This window comes from Podarcis tiliguerta, assembly GCF_965153285.1.
Source record: "Podarcis tiliguerta genome assembly, chromosome: 8".
In the NCBI taxonomy this organism is placed as follows: domain Eukaryota; kingdom Metazoa; phylum Chordata; class Lepidosauria; order Squamata; family Lacertidae; genus Podarcis; species Podarcis tiliguerta.
In genome coordinates, this window is record NC_139541.1 from 60,272,045 (window position 1) to 60,291,989 (window position 19,945).

The following is a 19,945-nucleotide window of genomic DNA, read 5'->3' on the forward strand; positions in this document are numbered from 1 at the left end:
TGATCTGGGCCTTAATTTCAGTCTAGACCTGTAAGTCGGTTTCCTCCAAAGAATCCTTGGAACTGTAATTTGTTAAGGGTGCTGGGAGTTGTAGCTACAGTTCACACAATTCTTTGGGGGAAGCCATGTGCTTGAAATGCACGCTATGGATGTGGCTCCAGCTGAGATGGCCCGCTTGCATAGGTGCAGTGAAGCTTATTGGATTCCACGTACAATGTGGCCCCTGTGCCCCTTAAATGGTAGCATGGAGGGGAGCTGAGTGCCTTCCTTTGGAAATCCTGAGAAGCCTGATGAAATCTGGAGATCATCAGACCTTGAGAACTAGTCACCCTAGAGTCAACTCAGGAATGGCAGTGAGTGTGTTCATATGCTGTTATCCCCCAGAACTTGGGGGGAAACCAGAGTGTACTCGAACACACACAAAAGCAAGGAAGAGGAGGTCATTCTTCTTCAAATCTTTCCTTCTGTATTTTAGATGTGTGATGTGCATTCAACTTTAGTGTGCTGCCTGAATCTAGAATCATGACTTAAGTTCTCTACTCCTAAATTACAATCTGCAACAACTGACCCTGATTCTGGGTTCAGACGACCCGCTCGCTTTGCCAAGCCTTGGCTTAGCCATCACACGTCACTGAGCTTAAAAGCTCAGTAAGGAGCAAAGCAAGTGCAAACTCCTCCTTGGGAACCAGCACATTTACACCAAGCCAAAGTTTGGTTTAGCATTACGTGCAAGCACAAACACTGTCGACTTGAAGTCATCCTCTACCTGTAAGGCTGTCTGGTCTGGATATAGGCTAAACGGAAGAACTGAACCAAGGGAGAGCAGCAGGGCTTGGAAGCTGCCTGTCCAGAGTTAGCCCTAGGGAGCAGAGTAAGGTGGACAGCATGAGTCACCTGGGCACAGTCTTCCTTGCTATGATGAGACGGACTGTATTTTGATATAAATTATACTAATTATTTATACATTTGCATTGATACAATTAGTATATGCGAATTTTATGAAAATGCTTCCTTGCTCCTTTTTCCTTGTTTCCTCTTTCCTTCTTTTTTTGCAATGTATTATAGTCACCCGAACACAGGTTCATCACATGACCAGGTGGGGGCAATACGGACACCCCCCCTCTTCCATTCTCCTTCTGGTTGCCATCTGAAAAGCCTTTTTCATTTTATTTATATATCCTGCCCTTCTGTTTTACAAAACCTTTAAGGAAGCTTATAATAATTGTGAGGTAATGATAGAAGAATCTTTTTAAAAAAAAACAAAAACCAACATGACTAAAAATCTGCACTTTTAGGAAAGCTAAGAAGTCTGAACCAAGTAAAAGATCTTCATATGGTGTCAAAGGGCAGAAGAGTACCTGGCAAGCCTCCTTATTGAGAAGAAGGTCCATAAATGGGGTGCCCATCACTGCAAAGGCCCTTCTCTGGTCACCACCCCCTGCTTGTCTTCTGAAGGGCCTCAGGGGACCACGGCCATTTCTTGGCTTAATAAAACATGCTGGCATGTGAGCAGAGTGCACACAGCCCTGATCACTCCTGGAAGTGAGTGGGTGTGAATGGGTAAGCAAACCAGGAAGGAAATGACCTATTGCTAAAGCCAAATCTGGAACCATGGTTTGTTGCTCCCTCACAGAGCATGTGATCTGTAAGCCAACAACAAACCATGGTTTCAGACTACCTGGTGCTTGTGAATCATTATGGTGAAACGAACCGCAACCTTGAGTTTAGTGGACATGATGCTAGCTGAGTGACCCTCTTCTTAGTGTGTCAGCAAACACAGTATGCCTTATTAATCCTATAGCCTTGACTTACTGTTCTGTGTGAATGCAGCCATTCCTAACCATGCATGTTTGAGTGGGAGCTAATGCTCTTTCCCTCAGATAGATAGATAGATAGATAGATGATAGATACCGGTAGATATTCTTAAAAGAAGGTGGGCTTTGTTTTTAACCGTAACTTGGATGGCACAGTGATTTCTTCCCAAGCAGGGAGAAAGGGCCACCTTGTCTGTGTTGCAAAACTGTGGGTTTTCCCACCCTGACCCCACCCGCTTCAATCTCCCCCTTTTAGTCTGACAGCTACACAAAAGAGAACAAGCTTGTAAAAGAAAGAAGAAGAAAGTTTGTTTAACCACACAGAATTGCCCACAGACAGAGAAGTCAAGGATAGCATGACAAATATTGCAAAGTGAGTGGGTGGGGTAGGAGGGTGGGATCGCTGCTTAGAGAGGATTTGGGGGCATTTAAAAAAGGGTGAGGTGCTATATTGGGGGTCAGGGGAGCAGGGAACCACAACCTGTCGCAGAGTACCTTCCCACTTACATCATTCGGCCCCACAACACACAGACGTCTAGAGTTTAGTTATTCACATTTGGAATTAATGCAGAGAGTTTGCAACTCTGGGCCTCTTGGAAGAACTTTTTAAGGTGTGTATGTTGGGGGGGGGGGACTCCTGCACATCTTATTCTGTATTAACGTTTTGTTGAAAGGTAGTACAGTATATAAATATTCTACATAAATAGGAATAATGTAACCAGTGGAAGCTGGTACCTGTTGGGATTGTTTGGGCTGGGAGGGAGAGCCAGAGTCCCCACTGGACTGGTGTTAAGTACGGGGGCAAGCAGACGGGGGCTGGTGGGACAGCACCTCCCTCACCCTAGTGGACCAGACCAGCCCACACTGAATGTAACAATCCAGAGTACAGCCTAGCTGTTCAATAAGGCCACATCACCAGGGATGATGGTGGTGGCCTTTGCAGGGCTGGAGGGATATCAGGAGGAAGCTGACTGGGCAAATAGGGAAAGAGAGGAAAAGATGCTCTACCCTCTGTGAGACCATTAAGTCCCGAGTCTTATTGGTACAGATTGGCACAGTGAAGTGTTCCTCGCCCCGCTGCCTTTCAAGTCGCTTTCTCACACCAGAGAAGGGCATGTCTCCACCCAATGCACATTGCTCGATTTCCTGCGCTGAACTCCTTTTCAATGAAGCTGCCCGCTGGGCCATGGGCATGGGCTGGAATGTACACACCTCAAGCTGAACTGCAGCTGCTGTTCTCAAACTGGATGGAAGCTGGTTTGAGGGAAGGCAGTATTTCCCCAATAAACTACAGGGTATCTGTGGAATGTGGCAACGCCATGTGTTCTCTGCTTCCAACACCAGTGGTGAGGGCGCACCACAGCTGCAGTAAAAATGGCAATCTGTACACAGTTTAAATTGCTGAACCAGATCACTGCGTCTGCAAGGCACTTGCAAACCTACACATGTCTCCTCTCATCCTGTGCGTGTATCCTGATCCTGTGTCTACCCTTTTGCGCACCTACCCCACAAAGTTCAGTGGCTCTACGCTCCTGAGAATGTCGTAGCTGGGAGCAAATTGCTTATGCACATTAGTTCATGCTGTAACTGTGGGGAGATGCTGAGCATGCATGCGTTGCTTTGTCAGCTTAAGATACAGCGGCAGACCGTGGGGAGCCTAATTAAAAAATAAATAAAGGAGAAGGGAAGTCCAGGCAAAGCTTGGAGAGAGCCCATCCCTGGGCTGAATAGCCCTGCTGCTGATTCTCTGCCCTCCCCCTTACTCCTTTTCATGTGAATATTTTGGATTCAGTCTGGCTGAAGGTTCTTGTCTGAACAGGATTAAGCAGAGTTGATGGTGGTGAAACCTGAGTCATCCTAACGTGTGCTCCTTGGAGACAGTGGGGCGGCACTGAAGGGGAGGGAGGGCTGCGTGAGAAAATTTAAAGACAACGAAACTTCCACTTAAAAAAAAGCATGAAAAAAAACCACCTGTTGGTGTTTTTATGCAGTGGGTGAAACTGATGAGCATTAGTGCCATCATTGGGAGAGGCTGGTGGGGAAGGGGCAGGTTTGTTTGCTCAAGAATGGGGGGACGTAAGCTTTTGCTCTTAGGCACTTCGGCTTGGATTTCCCTCCTCCTTTCTTCTGATAGCCATACTTAGGGAAAGGGGAAGCAAAATTCTGGAAAAGAATAATAGAAGGGAACCCCAAAGGCCATCTAGTCCAATGTTACATTTTTGCTGCCATAGTGAAAGCATAAAAGCAAATAGATTTTTTAAAAAAAACATATTGCTGAGTATGCACATCCACATGCCTGCTGTGACCCTATAGTTGCCAACTTCTCTTCTTTTCTTACAGGCCTCTGCTCTTCTGCTTTTAAACAACAGCTTCACTTGCAGATAAAATCTAGTGATCATTGTCACCTCCAAGTTGTAAATAAATTTTTTTGCAGGCAGAGCTGCTCTGAAAGGCACAGGATCATCCCAGGCTGCTGCTGCTGCTGCTGTTTTCCCCAGTCACTTGACAGTGCTTAGTGGTCCTTGTTGATTAGATGCTCAGAAATAGTTAGATGATGCTGGCTGATAACCACGAGATGGTTTTCTGTTGCCTGTGATGACTTGGTTGCTTGAGCCACCTGGGTTTCTTTGGCCTGGGGCTCTTCGAACTTGGTGCCTCCTAGTATTTCCTGTTGTTGCATTCTCTTCAGCTGTTTGGTGATTCTAATGGCCAGGCTATATCCATCATACATAGCGTAGGTGGGGCAGGCGAGCTGTTTTCTCACTAGATCTCTGCCTGTGCAGGGATGGTGTTAACGATCTGGCCCTCCACATGTTGCTGGACCAATTCCCATCAGTCCCAGACAGCATGGGCGGGAGTCAGGGATGAGGGGAACTTAAATCCATCCAAGGTCTGGCAAGCCAGAGCTTCTCCACTCCTGATTCTTGCTGAATCACTGGTATTCCTACCCCACCCCCCAACCCTAGCAAGTTGGCTGTCATGCTTTATGAAAGGCCATAGGGCCTTTCCCAGCAAGATGATGAGCTGATAAGCTAAGCAAGCAGTGAGAGTATCCCCATTCCAAGAAGGCCACATTAGGCCTTAGTGATTCCTAAGGGCCACTGTGGCTATAAGCATTCCAACTGGCTCTCTTTCCCCCCATGAGGTAAATTCATTGTGTTGTATCCAAGTAAGTTCCACTCAGAATAAACCTGCTGAAATTTATGGACCTACATTGGACCACATCTGCACTTGTACACTTAAAGCAGCATAATAGTACTTTAAAAAGTCATGGCTTCCCCCAAAGAATCCTGGGAGTTGTCGCTTGTGAACAGTGCTGAGAGCATAACCGCCAACATTTCTCCAATGAAAATAGGGACGCCCCATTCTATATTGATAATTTTACTATTTATACCCCACACATTTAACTGGGTTGCCCCAGCCACTCTGGGCAGCTTCCAACATATATACAAACATAATAAAACATTAAACATTTTTTTAAAAAAACCTTCCCTATATAGGATTGTCTTCAGACGGCTTGGGGGTCAGATAACGTCATACCCTCCAACATTTCTCCAGTGAAAATAGGAGACATCCTAAGGACATTCTGGGATCAAATCAGAAACTGGGATGGCTTCTCTAAATCAGGGACATCCCTGGAAAATGGGGACACTTGGAGGGTCTGTGAGAGTTGTTAGGGGATTCCTATTCCCTTTACAGAGCCACAATTTTCAGAGTTCTTTAGAAAGAGGGATTGATTGTTAAGCCACTCTGACAATTGTGGCTCTTTGAGGGGGATACAAGGTTTCCTCACAACCCTCAGTCCCCTTAACAAACTACAGTTCCCAGTATTCTTTGGTGGAACCTTGACTATTTAAAGTGGCGTGATATAAAGCGCAAATGGGGTCTTGGTCATGTCCATTAATTTCAATGGCTCTACTCTAAGTAGGGCTAATACTGGAGACAACTCATAGAAAAGAAAAGGAAGGAATTGGATGAGCTCCTTGGAGGGGAAATATGCCTTGAACTAGCGGGAAAATAAACCTCCCCACATATAGAAGCTCTTTCCTTTGCAGACGTAGCCCAGATTTTAGGGTTTTGCAAGCTCTCACAAAAAGGTGGCTCCTGGGCTGGTGGGTGACTCATCCCAGCCAGTGGCATCAAACTAGACTGGCCTTAAAATGCCCGTCCACTGTTCAAGACTGTTATTAGCCAGTAAGTAATAGTTGCTGTTTGATTCTGGGACTGTGGAGTCAACAATGATCTGAGAAAAACTTCTGCCCCTGAGGCGATGGTGCCTCTGAAAAGTGTGCTAGTGCCCAAGGGTGGGGCTTAGGAAGGATTTATTTGGCTCTGTCCCCTCTGGCAACGGAGCTCTTTATTTGTTCTGATTGTCCTCTTCTCCATTAGCTCCTCTGAAAAGAAAAGCTCCAAGGAGGAGGTTCTCTTCCCCATGTTTATCAGGGGCGGGAGGTGAGGTAAATGTGAGAGCCTCAAGATCTATGGCTCTGTTTGAATCTGGGTCTCCCAAACCCAACACTCTATTCACTACTAGACCCTTTAAAGTAGTGGCTTTCCCCAAAGAACACAGGGACGCAGGTGGCGCTGTGGGTTAAACCACAGAGCCTAGGACTTGCCGATCAGAAGGTTGGCGGTTCGAATCCCCGTGACGGGGTGAGCTCCCGTTGCTCGGTCCCTGCTCCTGCCAACCTAGCAGTTCGAAAGCACATCAAAGTGGAAGTAGATAAATAGGTACCGCTCTGGCGGGAAGGTAAATAGCGTTTCCATGTGCTGCTCTGGTTCGCCAGAAGTGGCTTAGTCATGCTGGCCACATGACCCGGAAGCTGTACGCCGGCTCCCTCGGCCGATAAAGCAAGATGAGCGCCCCAACCCCAGAGTCGGTCACGACTGGACCTAATGGTCAGGGGTCCTTTACCCTTTACCTTTAAGGGTGCTGAGAGTTGTTAGGAGACCTCTATTTACTGTCATTGCTGCCTGACGCACTGCACCTCTCTCCTACACAGATATTACAAGCCCCTTTACATTTGGGCTGCTTATGCCCTCCCAAAAACACATTCCATAACTTACTTTTGGGGAGCACTAAAGGCTTAAAAGAAAGAAAGAAAGACAGCTCAGAGTCCGGAGAACCTGCTGGAAGCACCAGTAAAAGTCTTCATGGGCCCCATGGCACCAGCCACAGGAAGCGAGAGGGCAACCCCTGACTATACATCTAGCTACAACATTATTGGGCAGGTGTGCGTACACCCCATTGCTGGGACTGCTGACTTCTATTTTCAAATGGACACACTGCAGAATAATATGGAATGAGCATTTATTTTCAGAATAAAACCAGTTTGTTAGGGGCAAAAAATATGCAATAGATCTAGATTGTGTGTGGACTATGTTGGGGGGGAAACAAGTACTCAAGCTTCCATTGATTCCAGAATAAAATGTGTGTTCACAGCTTCGATGCTGGGTTTCTCCTCACTCTTGGTTAGCCCTTCATCAGCTGTTCCACATGGAACTGAATATCATTTGTATGTTAAAACATTTCTGTGCAGTCTTTCTGTTCGCAGAGACAGCAAGCGCATTTCATCTTCTTGGACAGATTTCAAAGTCTAAACATGATTGTTGTTCAGAGATGTGTGTTTACTTAATACCTTCTGATTTTGGAGTTGCCTTGGTCCCATCACATGCCTTTGGGGTGGGATGTAAATCCCAGAAACCGAAATATCAGCAGAACATTTAGGCAACTAAAGTCAAAAGGGTAACAAGCCCAGATGTGTTGGGTTACTCTGTTCTCATGAATCCCCCTCCCCCTTCCCTGTATTTCATAATATTCCTGAGGAGCTGTTCCAGGGTTTTGTTCATAGTTAATATGATTAATCCTGAAAACGTCATGCTGCGCAATCTATATAATCATAACTCCAATGCAAATATAGAGGATGCAAATAAGCTTGAGAGGGAGAGAGATTGTCAGAGCTGAGCCATAGGTTATTGAGTGGGAACCAGAAACTAGGGGACAGGACCAGAGGGCAAGCCAAGCAAAACCTACCATTGCCCAAGTAAAATCTCAGACTGAACAGGAAGCATTGGAGCAGGCGTGGGAAACCTTTCTCAGCCTGAGGGCCACATTCCTTTCTGAGCAACCATCCCAAGGGCCACATATCGGTGGTGGGTGGAGCCAGAGGCAAAGTGGGTGGAGCAACAAATGTAAATGTGATCTTGGTACAGTAGGCTGCTGTCTCCCATCCACACCATACACTTAAAACACATTATTTCCTTCCAGAAATCCCGGGAACTGAGCTACAATTCCCAGCACCCTTAACAAACTAGAGTTGCCACAATTCTTTGTGGGGTGGGGGGAGCCAGGTGCTTTAAATGGGTGGCGTAGATACACAGAGAGACAGATCTTGGATGAAAACCCAGTGGAACATTGACTTTTATCATTTTCTATTTTAAAAAATTATTACACTGTACCCTCCCCATGCTGTTTGCTTTTCTTTTAAAAAACACTCTCAATTCACAAAATAATCCTCAAAGGGCATAATCTACTGGGACATTGCCATGACTGGCTTCCAAATTGATTCTGGGCACAATTCAAGGTTCTGGTTTTAGCCTATCCAACCCTATATAGATTTGAGTACAGGATGCCAGAAAGATAGCTTGCTCTCATATGGTCCACCACTAACCTCTGGGTACCCTAGTCTTTAGCGGTTAAGTGGACAGCAACTGGAGAAAGCGTGTTAGCATCAAGAAGTCCCCAACTGTGAAATATTCTCTGTCGAGAACCTTTGCTTCATTAGCTGCCATGCTGTCAGATTTCTTCCTGGTTTTTAGTGAACGGTATAGTATTGCTGGTTTTGTTGCTGCTCCTCCTGTCGCAGATGGTTTTATTGTTGGCCTACTCTTTTTTTAATTATTGTTATTGTTCTGTTTTGTTTCAAATTGCTTACATTTTTTGTTGTTGTGAAAGATAGGGTAGAAACATGCTAATTGATTCAGGGCTTGGCTCCGGAGCTAGGGCTGGACTCTATGAAAAATATGAAGTAGGAGTAATCATGGGTTTACCTGTTTATAGTAAAAAAAACAAGGAACCCGCTTCCGTCCAATTTAAACTCAATTAGGGCAGCTCAGAATTATAAAATAAAACGATGACAACACAACAAATTACCATAATCTTTGGCTGGGAAGAAAGACAAAAAACAGGGATAAGAAGTTTCCTCCTTTCACTGATACAATCAGGTTTTTGTCTCTCGCCCCCAGCATGTGCAAATGTTTTGCAAAAGGAGAGGAAAATATGAAATTGCACCCTTTTTTAGCTTCCCCAGGAAACATGCTAGAAATAAACCATCTGCTTTGTCTTCCCACCCAGTTTTAGGTCTGTGCGCTTTCTGAAGAATGACGGGATGGGCTTCCAGAAATACCCCTATGCGAATGAAGACGAGGCTTGGAAGAGTTATCTGGAGAACCCTCTGACAGCAGCCACCAAGGCTATGATGAGGGTTAATGGAGATGACGACAGTGTGGCTGCCCTGAGTCTCCTCTATGACTATTACATGGTATGAAAAGCGGCCAGCGTGACTCAAGGCCCCGAAAATGACATTTCCTGCCGTCTTCCCCCACCCACACCTAACCATGTGATGGCTGGGGCTGGTATAGAATCATAGAATTGCAGAACTGGAAGGGAACCCTGAGGATCATCTAGTCCAACCCCTTGCAATGCAGAAATATGCCGCTTTCCCATATGGGGATTGAACCTGCAACATTGCCGTTGTCAGAACCACGCTCTAACCTACTGAGCTATCCCCATGAGCAGTTGTAGTACAAAACATCTGAAAGGCACCAGGTTGGAGGAAGGCTGGTTTAAGTTCTTCACAGGGAAAAGGCCTGTAAACATGACCAGGTTCCTTCAGGTTGAGTATTCTTGGCCTGTGATAACTTTGTGGTCCTTACCACGCCCCACCAAGCAGTAACAAGAACTTCACCACAGATCAGGTGGCGATGGTAGTTGTTTATAATCACTCTGTTTGGGTCACAGCCACACTATACCTGTAAAGCACATGGCTTAGAATCATAGAATTTAGTCCATCTAGTTCAACCCTCTGCAATGCAGGAATCTCAGCTAAAGCATCTGCGACAGATGGCCGCCCAACCTCTGCTTAAAAACCTCCAAGGAAGGAGAGTCCACAACCTCTCGTGGGAGTCTGTTCCACTGCCAAACAGCTCTTACTGTCAAAGTTTTTCCGAACATTTATAAAAATCTTGGAACTGCAATGTGTTTAGGGTGCAATGTGTTTAGAGTTTTAATTCTGTGAGGGGTAAACTTTTTCCTTGCAGAACTATGGGACCACTTCTGTGGCAAAAAGCCCCCAGGACAACAGGAAAAGCTCATAGGACCACACTTGTGGTGAAAAGCAGTGCAAAAGTTGCATAAATAAATGCAAAATTGCAATTCCCAGGGTTCCCTGAGAAGAGGGAATGACTGTTAAAACAGTGTTGATATGCTCTCTCAGATGCCTGAGTCTCACAGAAGGAAGGAATCCCATTCCACACTTCTGTGTCCACACAGAGATTCTGCTCTGCAGCAGGATTGCTAACAATCACATATTGGCAACACATTTGTTGTTCATTGAGAAAGGATGCTTTTCCTGGCATGGAAGTGAGAGGCAGGAGATGATGATGATGATGATGATGATGATGATGATGATATTACTTCGTTTAAGAACTGCTTTCTATGAAGCATCTCAGAGCAATTTCACAATATAAAGATATATATAAAACAATCGCCCTGGATCATGGGAGAGGGGACGTACTGACACTAAGGGAATGGGGAAATTAAAGCATAGTCAACCTATTTTGACAGTAGCTAACCCAGAAGCGTCTCTCTCCCTACCTGTTATTCAGGGAACATTTCTGTTTTTTGTTAACTTGACAGGTTCCAAAGGAGAAGAGGATCCTTCCATCTGGGACAACAGGGCGCAACGAACTTGGGAAGAGGTGAGAGAGAATCCTGCCCTGGGAGACTTCCAGAGTTTGCAAGTGCAGGGAGTCAGCTTGGCTTGTGACTAACTAGCTTTCAAATACTGGCCCAGCAAAGGGTTAAAAACATTAAAAATGGGGGGAGGGGCAAGAGATCCAGAGCCCAAGCTACTATACCTTTAAAGCACATCCCCTCATTACAAGAATCCTGGGAACTGTAGTTTGCCCTCACCAAGCTATAGTTCCCAGCAATCTTAACAAATATAGTTCCCATAATTCTTTGGGGTGCTTTAAAATGTATGGTTGCATGCACGAGGCCAAAGACTCAGCCTCTGCATGCCACTGCTACCCACCCAAAGTCACTCTGAATGTTTTTGAAATGGTATACTGCTTCTGGAAGACATCAAGGCCCTGACTTTGGCATGTCTTAAGGGGGAGTGAATTCCATAGCTGGGGGACAGGAACTAAGAATGCCTCTCTGGACAGCCTTCAAAGATCTGATCTTGGTGCATAGATGCTGTGATTCAAGAGACTGTTCCTGGTTGATCTTACAGGTTTGTGGCAGGTCAGTGTTGAAGGTGGCCATGGGTATTCTGGACCCAGGCTGCCAGCAGCACTTTTAAACAGAGCTGGCGCAGCAGACCCTGGAGCACTGTTTCAAGAAGTGTGGGGCTCCAGAATATGGTTCAGCAGGACCCCCTCCCTCCTCTCAAATCCCCTTTATTCTAGCCTGAGGGGGGATTGAACTTCACCCATGTCCCCCATGGCAGAGGTAGCAAAGGACAGAGAGAACTAGGAGAGAGAGGCTCGCCGTGGCCTTTTTCTGCACTGAACATGAAGGTGATAAGCCTGCTTTTGTTTCAACTGCTTCCAAATCGAGCAATGTACTCCCTTTCATCCTCCTTGGCTTCAGATAACCCTCCCCGAAATAAGTTAACAGTCGGTTGGCATCTTCCAGTTTAGTCCCTCAATTCCTGGACTCTGTGTACCCCTGAGCTATGTGTTTTTACATGCCTGTTTCTGAACCGTTTCAGCGGGGTCATCGTGAAGCGTGGGCACTGCCCAGTCCCACAAGGGCTGGGTGGGGAGCAGTTAGATTTAACCCTTTTCCTTGCTTGGGAATGATGAACTTCCCTTGCCCAAATAGCTGCCTGTGTTCTTTCCTTGTGCCTCAGGTGCAGATGAGTGACCAAATGGTCTTGCATTGCTAAGTATTCTTTTGTCTGGCTCCTCCTCCGCCTCTAGGCACTGCCACGGGATGGAGTACGAACCTGAGATTTCCTCCTTTGAAAACTCCACTCACATCATGAAGCTCCTGGCTGAAAATGTTTCCATGAACCAAGAGTATCTCGATGTGCCCAAGAAGAATGGCTTAGGGATGGAGGGCATCCCCTCTCCTCACAAGCCGCCTGCCTTGCCCCCGGGCACCAGCAAGCTGGAAGCCAGTCCCGAGAACTATATGCTAACCTCGGGGGATGTGTATGACAACAGCTCGCTCAATTCCCTCTTTGACGCGATCCACGTGGCTCCGCCGCAACAGAGGTGGCAACCAGACAGCACATTCAAAGAAGACCCTCAGGAGGTCAGCACTGTGCCCAGACATCTGGGCTTGCCAAAACGTTTCTAGAACAAAACTCTGTGGTTCTGCCCATCTCTGGGCAGGATGTGACATGTATGGTATAAATGGGAGCAGCACAAATTGCACTAATTAAGCGAGCAGAGGGAGTGTCCCTTATGTGCCAAGTTAGCCGTCATTGAGATTCAACAGGATGAAGTGGCTTGTTTTGTTGGAAGTGCTTCTTAACATTCCCTCCATCAGCCCTTTTGCTTCCTGAAATAATCTTCTCTGCCTGTACGCAGGCTAGCCATGTTGTCGGTCTTCTGTAGCTTATTGCCGCATTTCCACCTCCCTCCCTGCTGCTACATCAGGGCTGACCAATCCACTGGACACATGCAAAGCAGAAGGAGAAGAGGACAACCACTGTCTCTCCCATTGTCTCCATCTGCAACTAATGAACACTACAGTCACAACTACACCATACATTAAATGGAATATTATACCACTTTAATAGTCATGGCTCCCCGCCTCAAAGAATCCTGGGAGCTATAGTTTGTCAAAGGGTGCTGAGAGTTGTGAGGAGACTCCTCGCATAACTATAATTCCCAGCACCCTTAAGGTTTAGTTTCCAGATTCTTCATGGAAGCCATAACTCCTAAAGTGGTAAAAGAGTGCTTTAAATGTACCACAAATATATTGACAATACTGTTGAGAAGTTGGCTAAGGGTGGGTGAAAAGGGATCTGCCATTCAAAGTTGTAGAGTTGACAGAGTGCCGTTCAAGGGGGGCTTCTGGGGAGAAGTGTGTGTGTGTGTGTGCAAATGAAGCCACTTGCTATGTCCCCTTTCACACATGTCAGCTCCTATGGCTCAGATGTTTTGCTTCACATCTAAAGTAGGAAGAAGAAGTGCATTGTAGCTTCCTGTTAATGCCTTACCTGATCAGGAAGTGGTTTGGGATGTGGTTCATAATGCATTCATTTGGCAAAGCATCAGCCTTCCCCGAGGTGGGAAATGAGGGATCCGAGAAGGCTGTGGGTCATTGTAGGTACAGTACCTATAACCCCTGACTATTGGCTCTGCTGGCTGGGGCCGATGGAAGCTATAGTCCAAAATATCTGGAAGGCACCAGGCTGGGGAAGGCTCTGCTTTATATAATGATCCTTCTCCACTTCCATCAAACCCCTAGAATTTCCTTGCAAGGCTAGTTGAAAAAAATACCACCAAAGAGCTGGATTCTTGAATTCCCTCTCTCCTATTCAGGGCCTGATCCTATAGACTTTAGTAGGCTCAGTGGATTAAGAGTAGGGGATGGATTCCAGCTGGGCATACTAACTTGTTTATTATTATTATTATGTTTATTATTATTATTATTATTAGCACTGCTTTTTGACAGCAGCCTAATCTGCACAGTTTAGCAGCAGATGAAGCTTTTCCCTAGGACTTTTAGAAAACCTCCACCTGCTAAATTATTACACGTGGATAAAAATGGCGAGGCATACGCCAGTTTTCAAAAAATTCAGAACAAGTGTTTTGCCTTGGTTCCAAATGGACCTGAATGGGTTTTTGAGGTATTTTTATTTCCATGGGTGAACTGGAATACAAAAGAATCCATATACAGCTGTCCTGATTTTGTCTCTCCCTGCAGTCATTGATCTTCAATGATATCCTGAAGTCCCAGACAGATGCACCGTGTTCAGAGAGTTATTCCGCCAATGATGCCAAGAGGTAACAGCAAAGGCTTTTTCAAATAATGTGATCGAAATGTGTTTCTCTGAAGAAATGTTCCTAGTAAATCAAGGTGGAAGTTTAATGAGAGGGTGGTTCTGTCTCATACACACACCTGTTGGGCACTGTTGTTGGTGAGAAGGGAGAATAACTTCGCTTGTTTAATCCGTGTGTTCCATTTTATTTTATTTTATTTTATTTTATTTTTAAAATGGACACCCTCCAGTCACCTACTTTATATATAACAGGACAAACACATGAATAAATACATAGGACTATCCTGCCAACCTAGCAGTTCGAAAGCACGTCAAAGTGCAAATAAATAGGTACCGCTCCGGCGGGAAGGTAAACGGCGTTTCCATGCACTGCTCTGGTTCGCCAGAAGCAGCTTAGTCATGCTGGCCACATGACCCGGAAGCTGTACGCCAGCTCCCTTGGCCAATAAAGCGAGATGAGCGCTGCAACCCCAGAGTCGGTCACGACTGGACCTAATGGTCAGGGGTCCCTTCACCTTTACCTTTATCCTGCCAGACACCTAGTTTCACCTTCAGATACTTCTGTCAATTCACCATTCAGGTGAATAAGGCACTGTCCCACCTGCCTACCTTTTTACTTGCACCCAGTCCAGGGACTCATAGAATCATAGAGTTGTAGAGTTGGAAGGGACTCCTGAGGGTCATCTAGTCCAACCCCCTGCGTCTTCCTTCTCCTCCTCCTCAGGCTCAGTGTTGCCCTTGCAAAACTCATCAGGGAGGAAGGTGGGGCGGAAAAGAGAATTAGTTGGCTCACCCTGCCATGGGCCCTGGCTCCACTTCCTGTTGGCCTCTCTGCCTTTGGCCCTTACCAGTTCTAATGGTCCCCAGCCGCCACTGGCTTCTTTGTCTGTGTTTTGGTGTGTCTTGCAGAGTAAAATAGTATAAGTGGTTTATTTAATCTCTGCCTTCTCCCTCTCCCTCTTTTTTAATTGCTCTATTTAAGTGACTTTGAATATATGTTGGGATCCCCTAAAGCTATTCACATCAAATCGGGTGACTCACCCATGGCCTACCTCAACAAAGGACAGTTCTACCCAGTCACGCTGCGGACAGCTGCAGAAGCGAAATGTTTACACCTGTCCTCTAATAAAGTGAAGGTAAGTGATGTGCCAAGGAAAGTTCCCAGCAATATATGATGTGGAACAGCTGAAACAATAGTTATGGAGGTGGTTCTCCCCCCCCCCCCCCAGTTTTCTGAAGCCAGAGATATTACAGCCAATCACTATGGAGGTTTCAGAAATTATAGCATATACTTTAAAGGAGAGTTCAGGGAAGTGCTGAGGGCTGCATTACCCAAGTGGAATTCACTAAACCCATCACAAGAATGTGAATAATATTGATGCACAGGCGAACTGCAAGCCTTCCCTGACAGTTATGCAAAACCTCAAACATCAAAACGCAGTTGCATCCTGAAAATTGCAGTCATGCAGTTGCAAAATGCATGGGTGCATTTTCCAGGTACACTGAGCTTTCTCTTTGCTTGGACATTTTGCTTTGGTTTTTGCTGCTGTAGGTCCTGAAAAGGGAAGGAGTGGCAGTTGCATACATTTTCCCCTTTTCCTTTTCCCCTTTCAGCTGCTCCCCACTGTGTGGGAGGGGATGCATACCAGCCCATGGGCTGGAACTCCTGTACTAAAGTGTTTCCCCAAGCTGGATTTGATTTTGCAAATGAATACATAAGTTAATACTATATATACTACAGTATTACGTACTGAACAGTAATCCGATTGGCTTCTCCCCTTTCTCCCAGAGTGTTGTGATGGTGGTTTTTGACAATGAAAAAATTCCAGTGGAGCAGCTCAAGTTCTGGAAGCACTGGCATTCACGTCAACCTACAGCTAAACAGAGAGTCATCGATGTCGGTATGGAATAGATATGCTTTTGGATTTCTTGTCTAGGAGGGAAAGGAAACAGATACAGTGAAAAAACCCCTCCCTCTTTTATTTCCAAGTGAATGCAGTCCTTATTAACTCTTAGGGTATTAAATTGAACTGGTCGCTGCTCTGATTTATGGGAATAAGAATATTATTTATACCCCACCCAGTGTTTACAGGGTTTTCATCATAAAGATTCCTAGGATAAAGGGGTGGCCTTGTGTGTGTACGTAGAAAATCATGAAGAATAGCTTTCAGTTACCCAGTTTTAATAGCAGACTTCTGCATTCCTTGTAAGCTCTGGAAAGTTGCATGAGACACAGGGGTCTGCCAACAGAAGGAAAAATCAGCAATTATCTTCCTGGCCCCAGCCCCCGCCTATAGATCTGGATCTTCACCTTAGAATCCAGAAGGAGTTTAGGAGTGGTTTCCGGTAGCCTTGAAGGGTGGGGCATATCACACCTCTTTAAGAGTATGGTTGTTACTTAATTCAAAAGTTATAATTGGGCAATTGAAGAGTAACTGCATGTTTCATGCCTTCCAGCTGACTGTAAAGAGAATTTCAATACTGTGCAGCATATTGAGGAGGTGGCTTACAACGCCTTGTCCTTCGTCTGGAACATTGCTGAAGAAGCAAAGGTATGATCAGGCCTGTGCAAATCACGTGGTCCCCCCTGTACCGCAAACCTACCTCCATTTCATACCTGTAGTTTAGCCACATCTGAAAGGGCCACATGTTCCCCATTCCTGCTTTGGCATTCCAACATTAAACTGTGCTTCGAACTCACAGTCACTTTACATCAGTGCGCTTTCAGCTAGGTTTGCTAACTCCTCTGCACACATGGAGACTTCAGTTTGTACCCTTGTGTCTTTTATGGCTTGTTCTGCTATCAACTCCAGTCAAACAGGCATTGCAGGGTTTGAAGTGCTACGGAAACCTGTGAACAGACACTGAGTTGAGACAGGTCTGTACACAACAAGCAGGGGTGCCTCTGTTGTGCTACCTTCAGCTCTCTTTTGCGGGGGGACGACACTCTATTTGTCTTCAAAGGTGAAACTGGGGGCCCCTTCAGACTAGTGTTTTATTGCTGGTATCTTCTGCAGCGTGTTCTGCCTTGACACAACAGTAGTGCGTCAGTGGTGGATTTGTCCAGCTTCGCTTTGTTATGTGTTGCTTCCCCAAGGGGCTGTAACACTACAAAAGTGGGACAAAAATGAACCAGAACATTCATGGCATGAAAAGTTGCAGGATTTCAGCAATAAACTACAGGACATGCGCTGATCAGAAACAAAGCAGTATGTCCGCCCCAAATCTTTTGCATGTGCAAATAATACTGAAAGCCCGATTGGATATAACCACCGCAATATCAACATGAGCACAAACCATTATAAACCCACAATAAAAGGGATGTCTGGAGGGATTTCGCTTGTCTAAAGCTTTCATAAGAGTTCCTGCCCGAACTGAGATTTAAACCAGTCACATGTCCTGCTATGTTCGTAGTTCTTTTAAGCACTATACCAGCAGCTGACACCAAACTGTTAGCTGGGCTATAGGGGGGAAGTTTCCTGCCACAACTCTGAGACTATAAACTGTCATTTATTAGCCTGCAGATTAATAAGGCTCTGCAAGTTGTACTTTCCCATAAACCCAGACCAGATATTCAAGGTAGCTTTATGTTGCAATAGGGAATAAGGCCTCAACATACCCACAACAGACATGAACCGTGGTCTGTTGGTGCAAACCAATCTTGGGTTTGCAATCCCAGGAAAACAGCAAAACCAGGAGGTGGACTCTGTTTAGCTTGGTAGGTCACAGGTAGTGCTGGCTTGCAACAGAGTTATCATGCGCAGGACAGATTGTGCAAGAGGTGTAAATGAAAAAGGCTAGATGAATTTGCAGAGTGTACTCTACTCCAAAGTAAGTTCCACTGAGTTAAATGTGGCTTACTCCCAAGTAAGTGGGCATAGAATTGCAGTCATAGGATATCCTGAATTTAATAGGGCTTCTGAGTAGACATGCATAGTAATCCTGCTGTTTAGTGACTCTGAAACCTGATCAGTTGGTAGGGGTTTTTTTGCTCTGAAATTTCATTGGGTCACCTTTCTTTTTAGCCTAAAGGTAGCCATGGTCTTAAAAAAAACAAAAACCTAAAAACTGAGAGGTTATAAGCCATCTTCAAAGCATCTTCTTACTCTTCATTCTCCCTCCATGGAAATATTCCAAGCATGTGATAGTCATCTGGGGCACTTAGGTTAGATGTAACTTGCCAGAAACCTTGTTTCCCTTTCCGCCCAGGGGGCTGTTGAAGGCTGAGGCTTCAGAGACTTAAAATACCTGGGAGTTGCTGTTGAAGGTCTTTTCCTGCATCTTCCACCTGTCTCTGAATCTACCAGGCTCTAAATAATGGAGCCAGGCTCATTATTTTCTATTTGCAAGGTTTAGCTGTGCTTAACTTTGGACCAGAAGATCAGCAGCAGCAGCAGCACCCCAGGGTTGCAGCCTCCCATCCCTACTTGGAGATGGGCAAGGGTTGAATCAGGTGCCTTCTGCATGCAAAGCAGATGTCCGACCACTGAGCTACTAGCTTCTTGGAATTCGCTGTATCTTTCAGAGCAGTACTTTGACTGTCACTGCATCCTGACTCTGTCCATTCTTCCTGCAGGTGTTTATCGGCGTGAACTGCTTGAGCACAGATTTCTCCTCCCAGAAAGGTGTCAAGGGAGTCCCTTTGAACCTCCAGATAGACACTTATGACTACAGTACTGGGACGAACCGGCTTATTCACCGAGCTGTCTGCCAGATCAAAATATTCTGTGATAAGGTAGAGTGAAGCTTTTGGGAAAGAGGTCATGATGCGAAGGACTTCCAAAAGACGTGTGTCTGAGGGATGAGAATAAGGGGTCAGAGAGTCAATGTGGTGTGGTGGTAAGAGCATTAAACTAGGGCAGGCATCCCCAAACTCAGCCCTCCAGATATTTTGGGACTACAATTCCCATCATCCCTGACCACTGGTCCTGTTAACCAGGGATGATGGGAGTTGTAGTCCCAAAAATTTCTGGAGGGCCAAGTTTGGGGATGCCTGAACTAGGGCTTGGGAGACCCAGGTTCAAATTTCCTCACACTGGATAGCCTTGGGCCAGTCACTTTCTCTCAGAGCTTTTGTGAGGCTCAAACAGGAAGGAGATAGCCTTGTATGTCATCTTGTACTCCCTGTGATTGAGGCAGAATATAAATGTAAGCAGTGCTTTTTTCTGGGAAGACGCAGGGGTACCCCTAAACATTTTGTGAATCCAAGTTTGGCCTCATTGAGGGGCAGTATTTCAATAAGAGTAGGAAAATGAGAGTAGCCTTAAACCTTTTTTTAGAAAAAAAAAGCACTGAATGTAAGAAAGAAAGAAATAAGCTTCTTAAACAAAGACATGGCCTTTTAAGAGCAGCTTTGCAAGAGCTGAACTGCTAGCTGAAGAACTTGGCTCTAATGAAAGCTTTTAAATGTGAATAACCTAAACTGTGCAAGAGTTCACCTGTAAATCAGTCAAGACTGGAATTCACTGGTGAGCCTCCAGTTTTTAAATGCTAGGAGGCAACATATAATAAAAATGTTCTGGGAGCTTAATCTGATTCAGTATTAGCCCAGAGGTGACATTCCACATTCTGGATCCTTTCAATGAGGGCCAAACTAGATGTGAGGTTAGTCGTGTGGATGCAATTGGCACGAAGGCTTAAAAAAGAAGAAGTTAATATCGCCTGCAGGGAGGCCAAGCAGCAGGACTGCAGAAGGTGGGGAAACTCTCGACACTTACTGTGCTGCTGTGATTCTGGCAATAATAACTCTTCTGAAGCTGCTACATCACAAGGGAAGCCTCCATTCTGCGAACATTTTTTTAAATGTGCATGCTAATTAAGGTGGTACCTCTAGATACGAACGGGATCAGTTCCAGAGCCCCGTTCGCAACTAGAGGTAAACGTAACTAG

The 19,945-nt window shown here is 45.6% G+C and overlaps 1 protein-coding gene across 2 annotated transcripts in view; it reads left to right on the forward strand.

Moving 5' to 3' along the window:
* GRHL3 (grainyhead like transcription factor 3) overlaps positions 1–19,945 on the forward strand; it is a 53,193-nt gene that overhangs the window by 8,732 nt on the left and 24,516 nt on the right. For both annotated transcript variants that reach the window (XM_083455351.1, XM_083455352.1), the window contains exons 2-9: positions 9,169–9,355; positions 10,732–10,793; positions 12,021–12,357; positions 13,981–14,060; positions 15,039–15,192; positions 15,846–15,957; positions 16,514–16,608; positions 18,633–18,791. In XM_083455351.1, the coding sequence (XP_083311477.1) occupies positions 9,169–9,355; positions 10,732–10,793; positions 12,021–12,357; positions 13,981–14,060; positions 15,039–15,192; positions 15,846–15,957; positions 16,514–16,608; positions 18,633–18,791 (1,186 nt within the window). The remainder of the gene's footprint in view (positions 1–9,168; positions 9,356–10,731; positions 10,794–12,020; positions 12,358–13,980; positions 14,061–15,038; positions 15,193–15,845; positions 15,958–16,513; positions 16,609–18,632; positions 18,792–19,945) is intronic.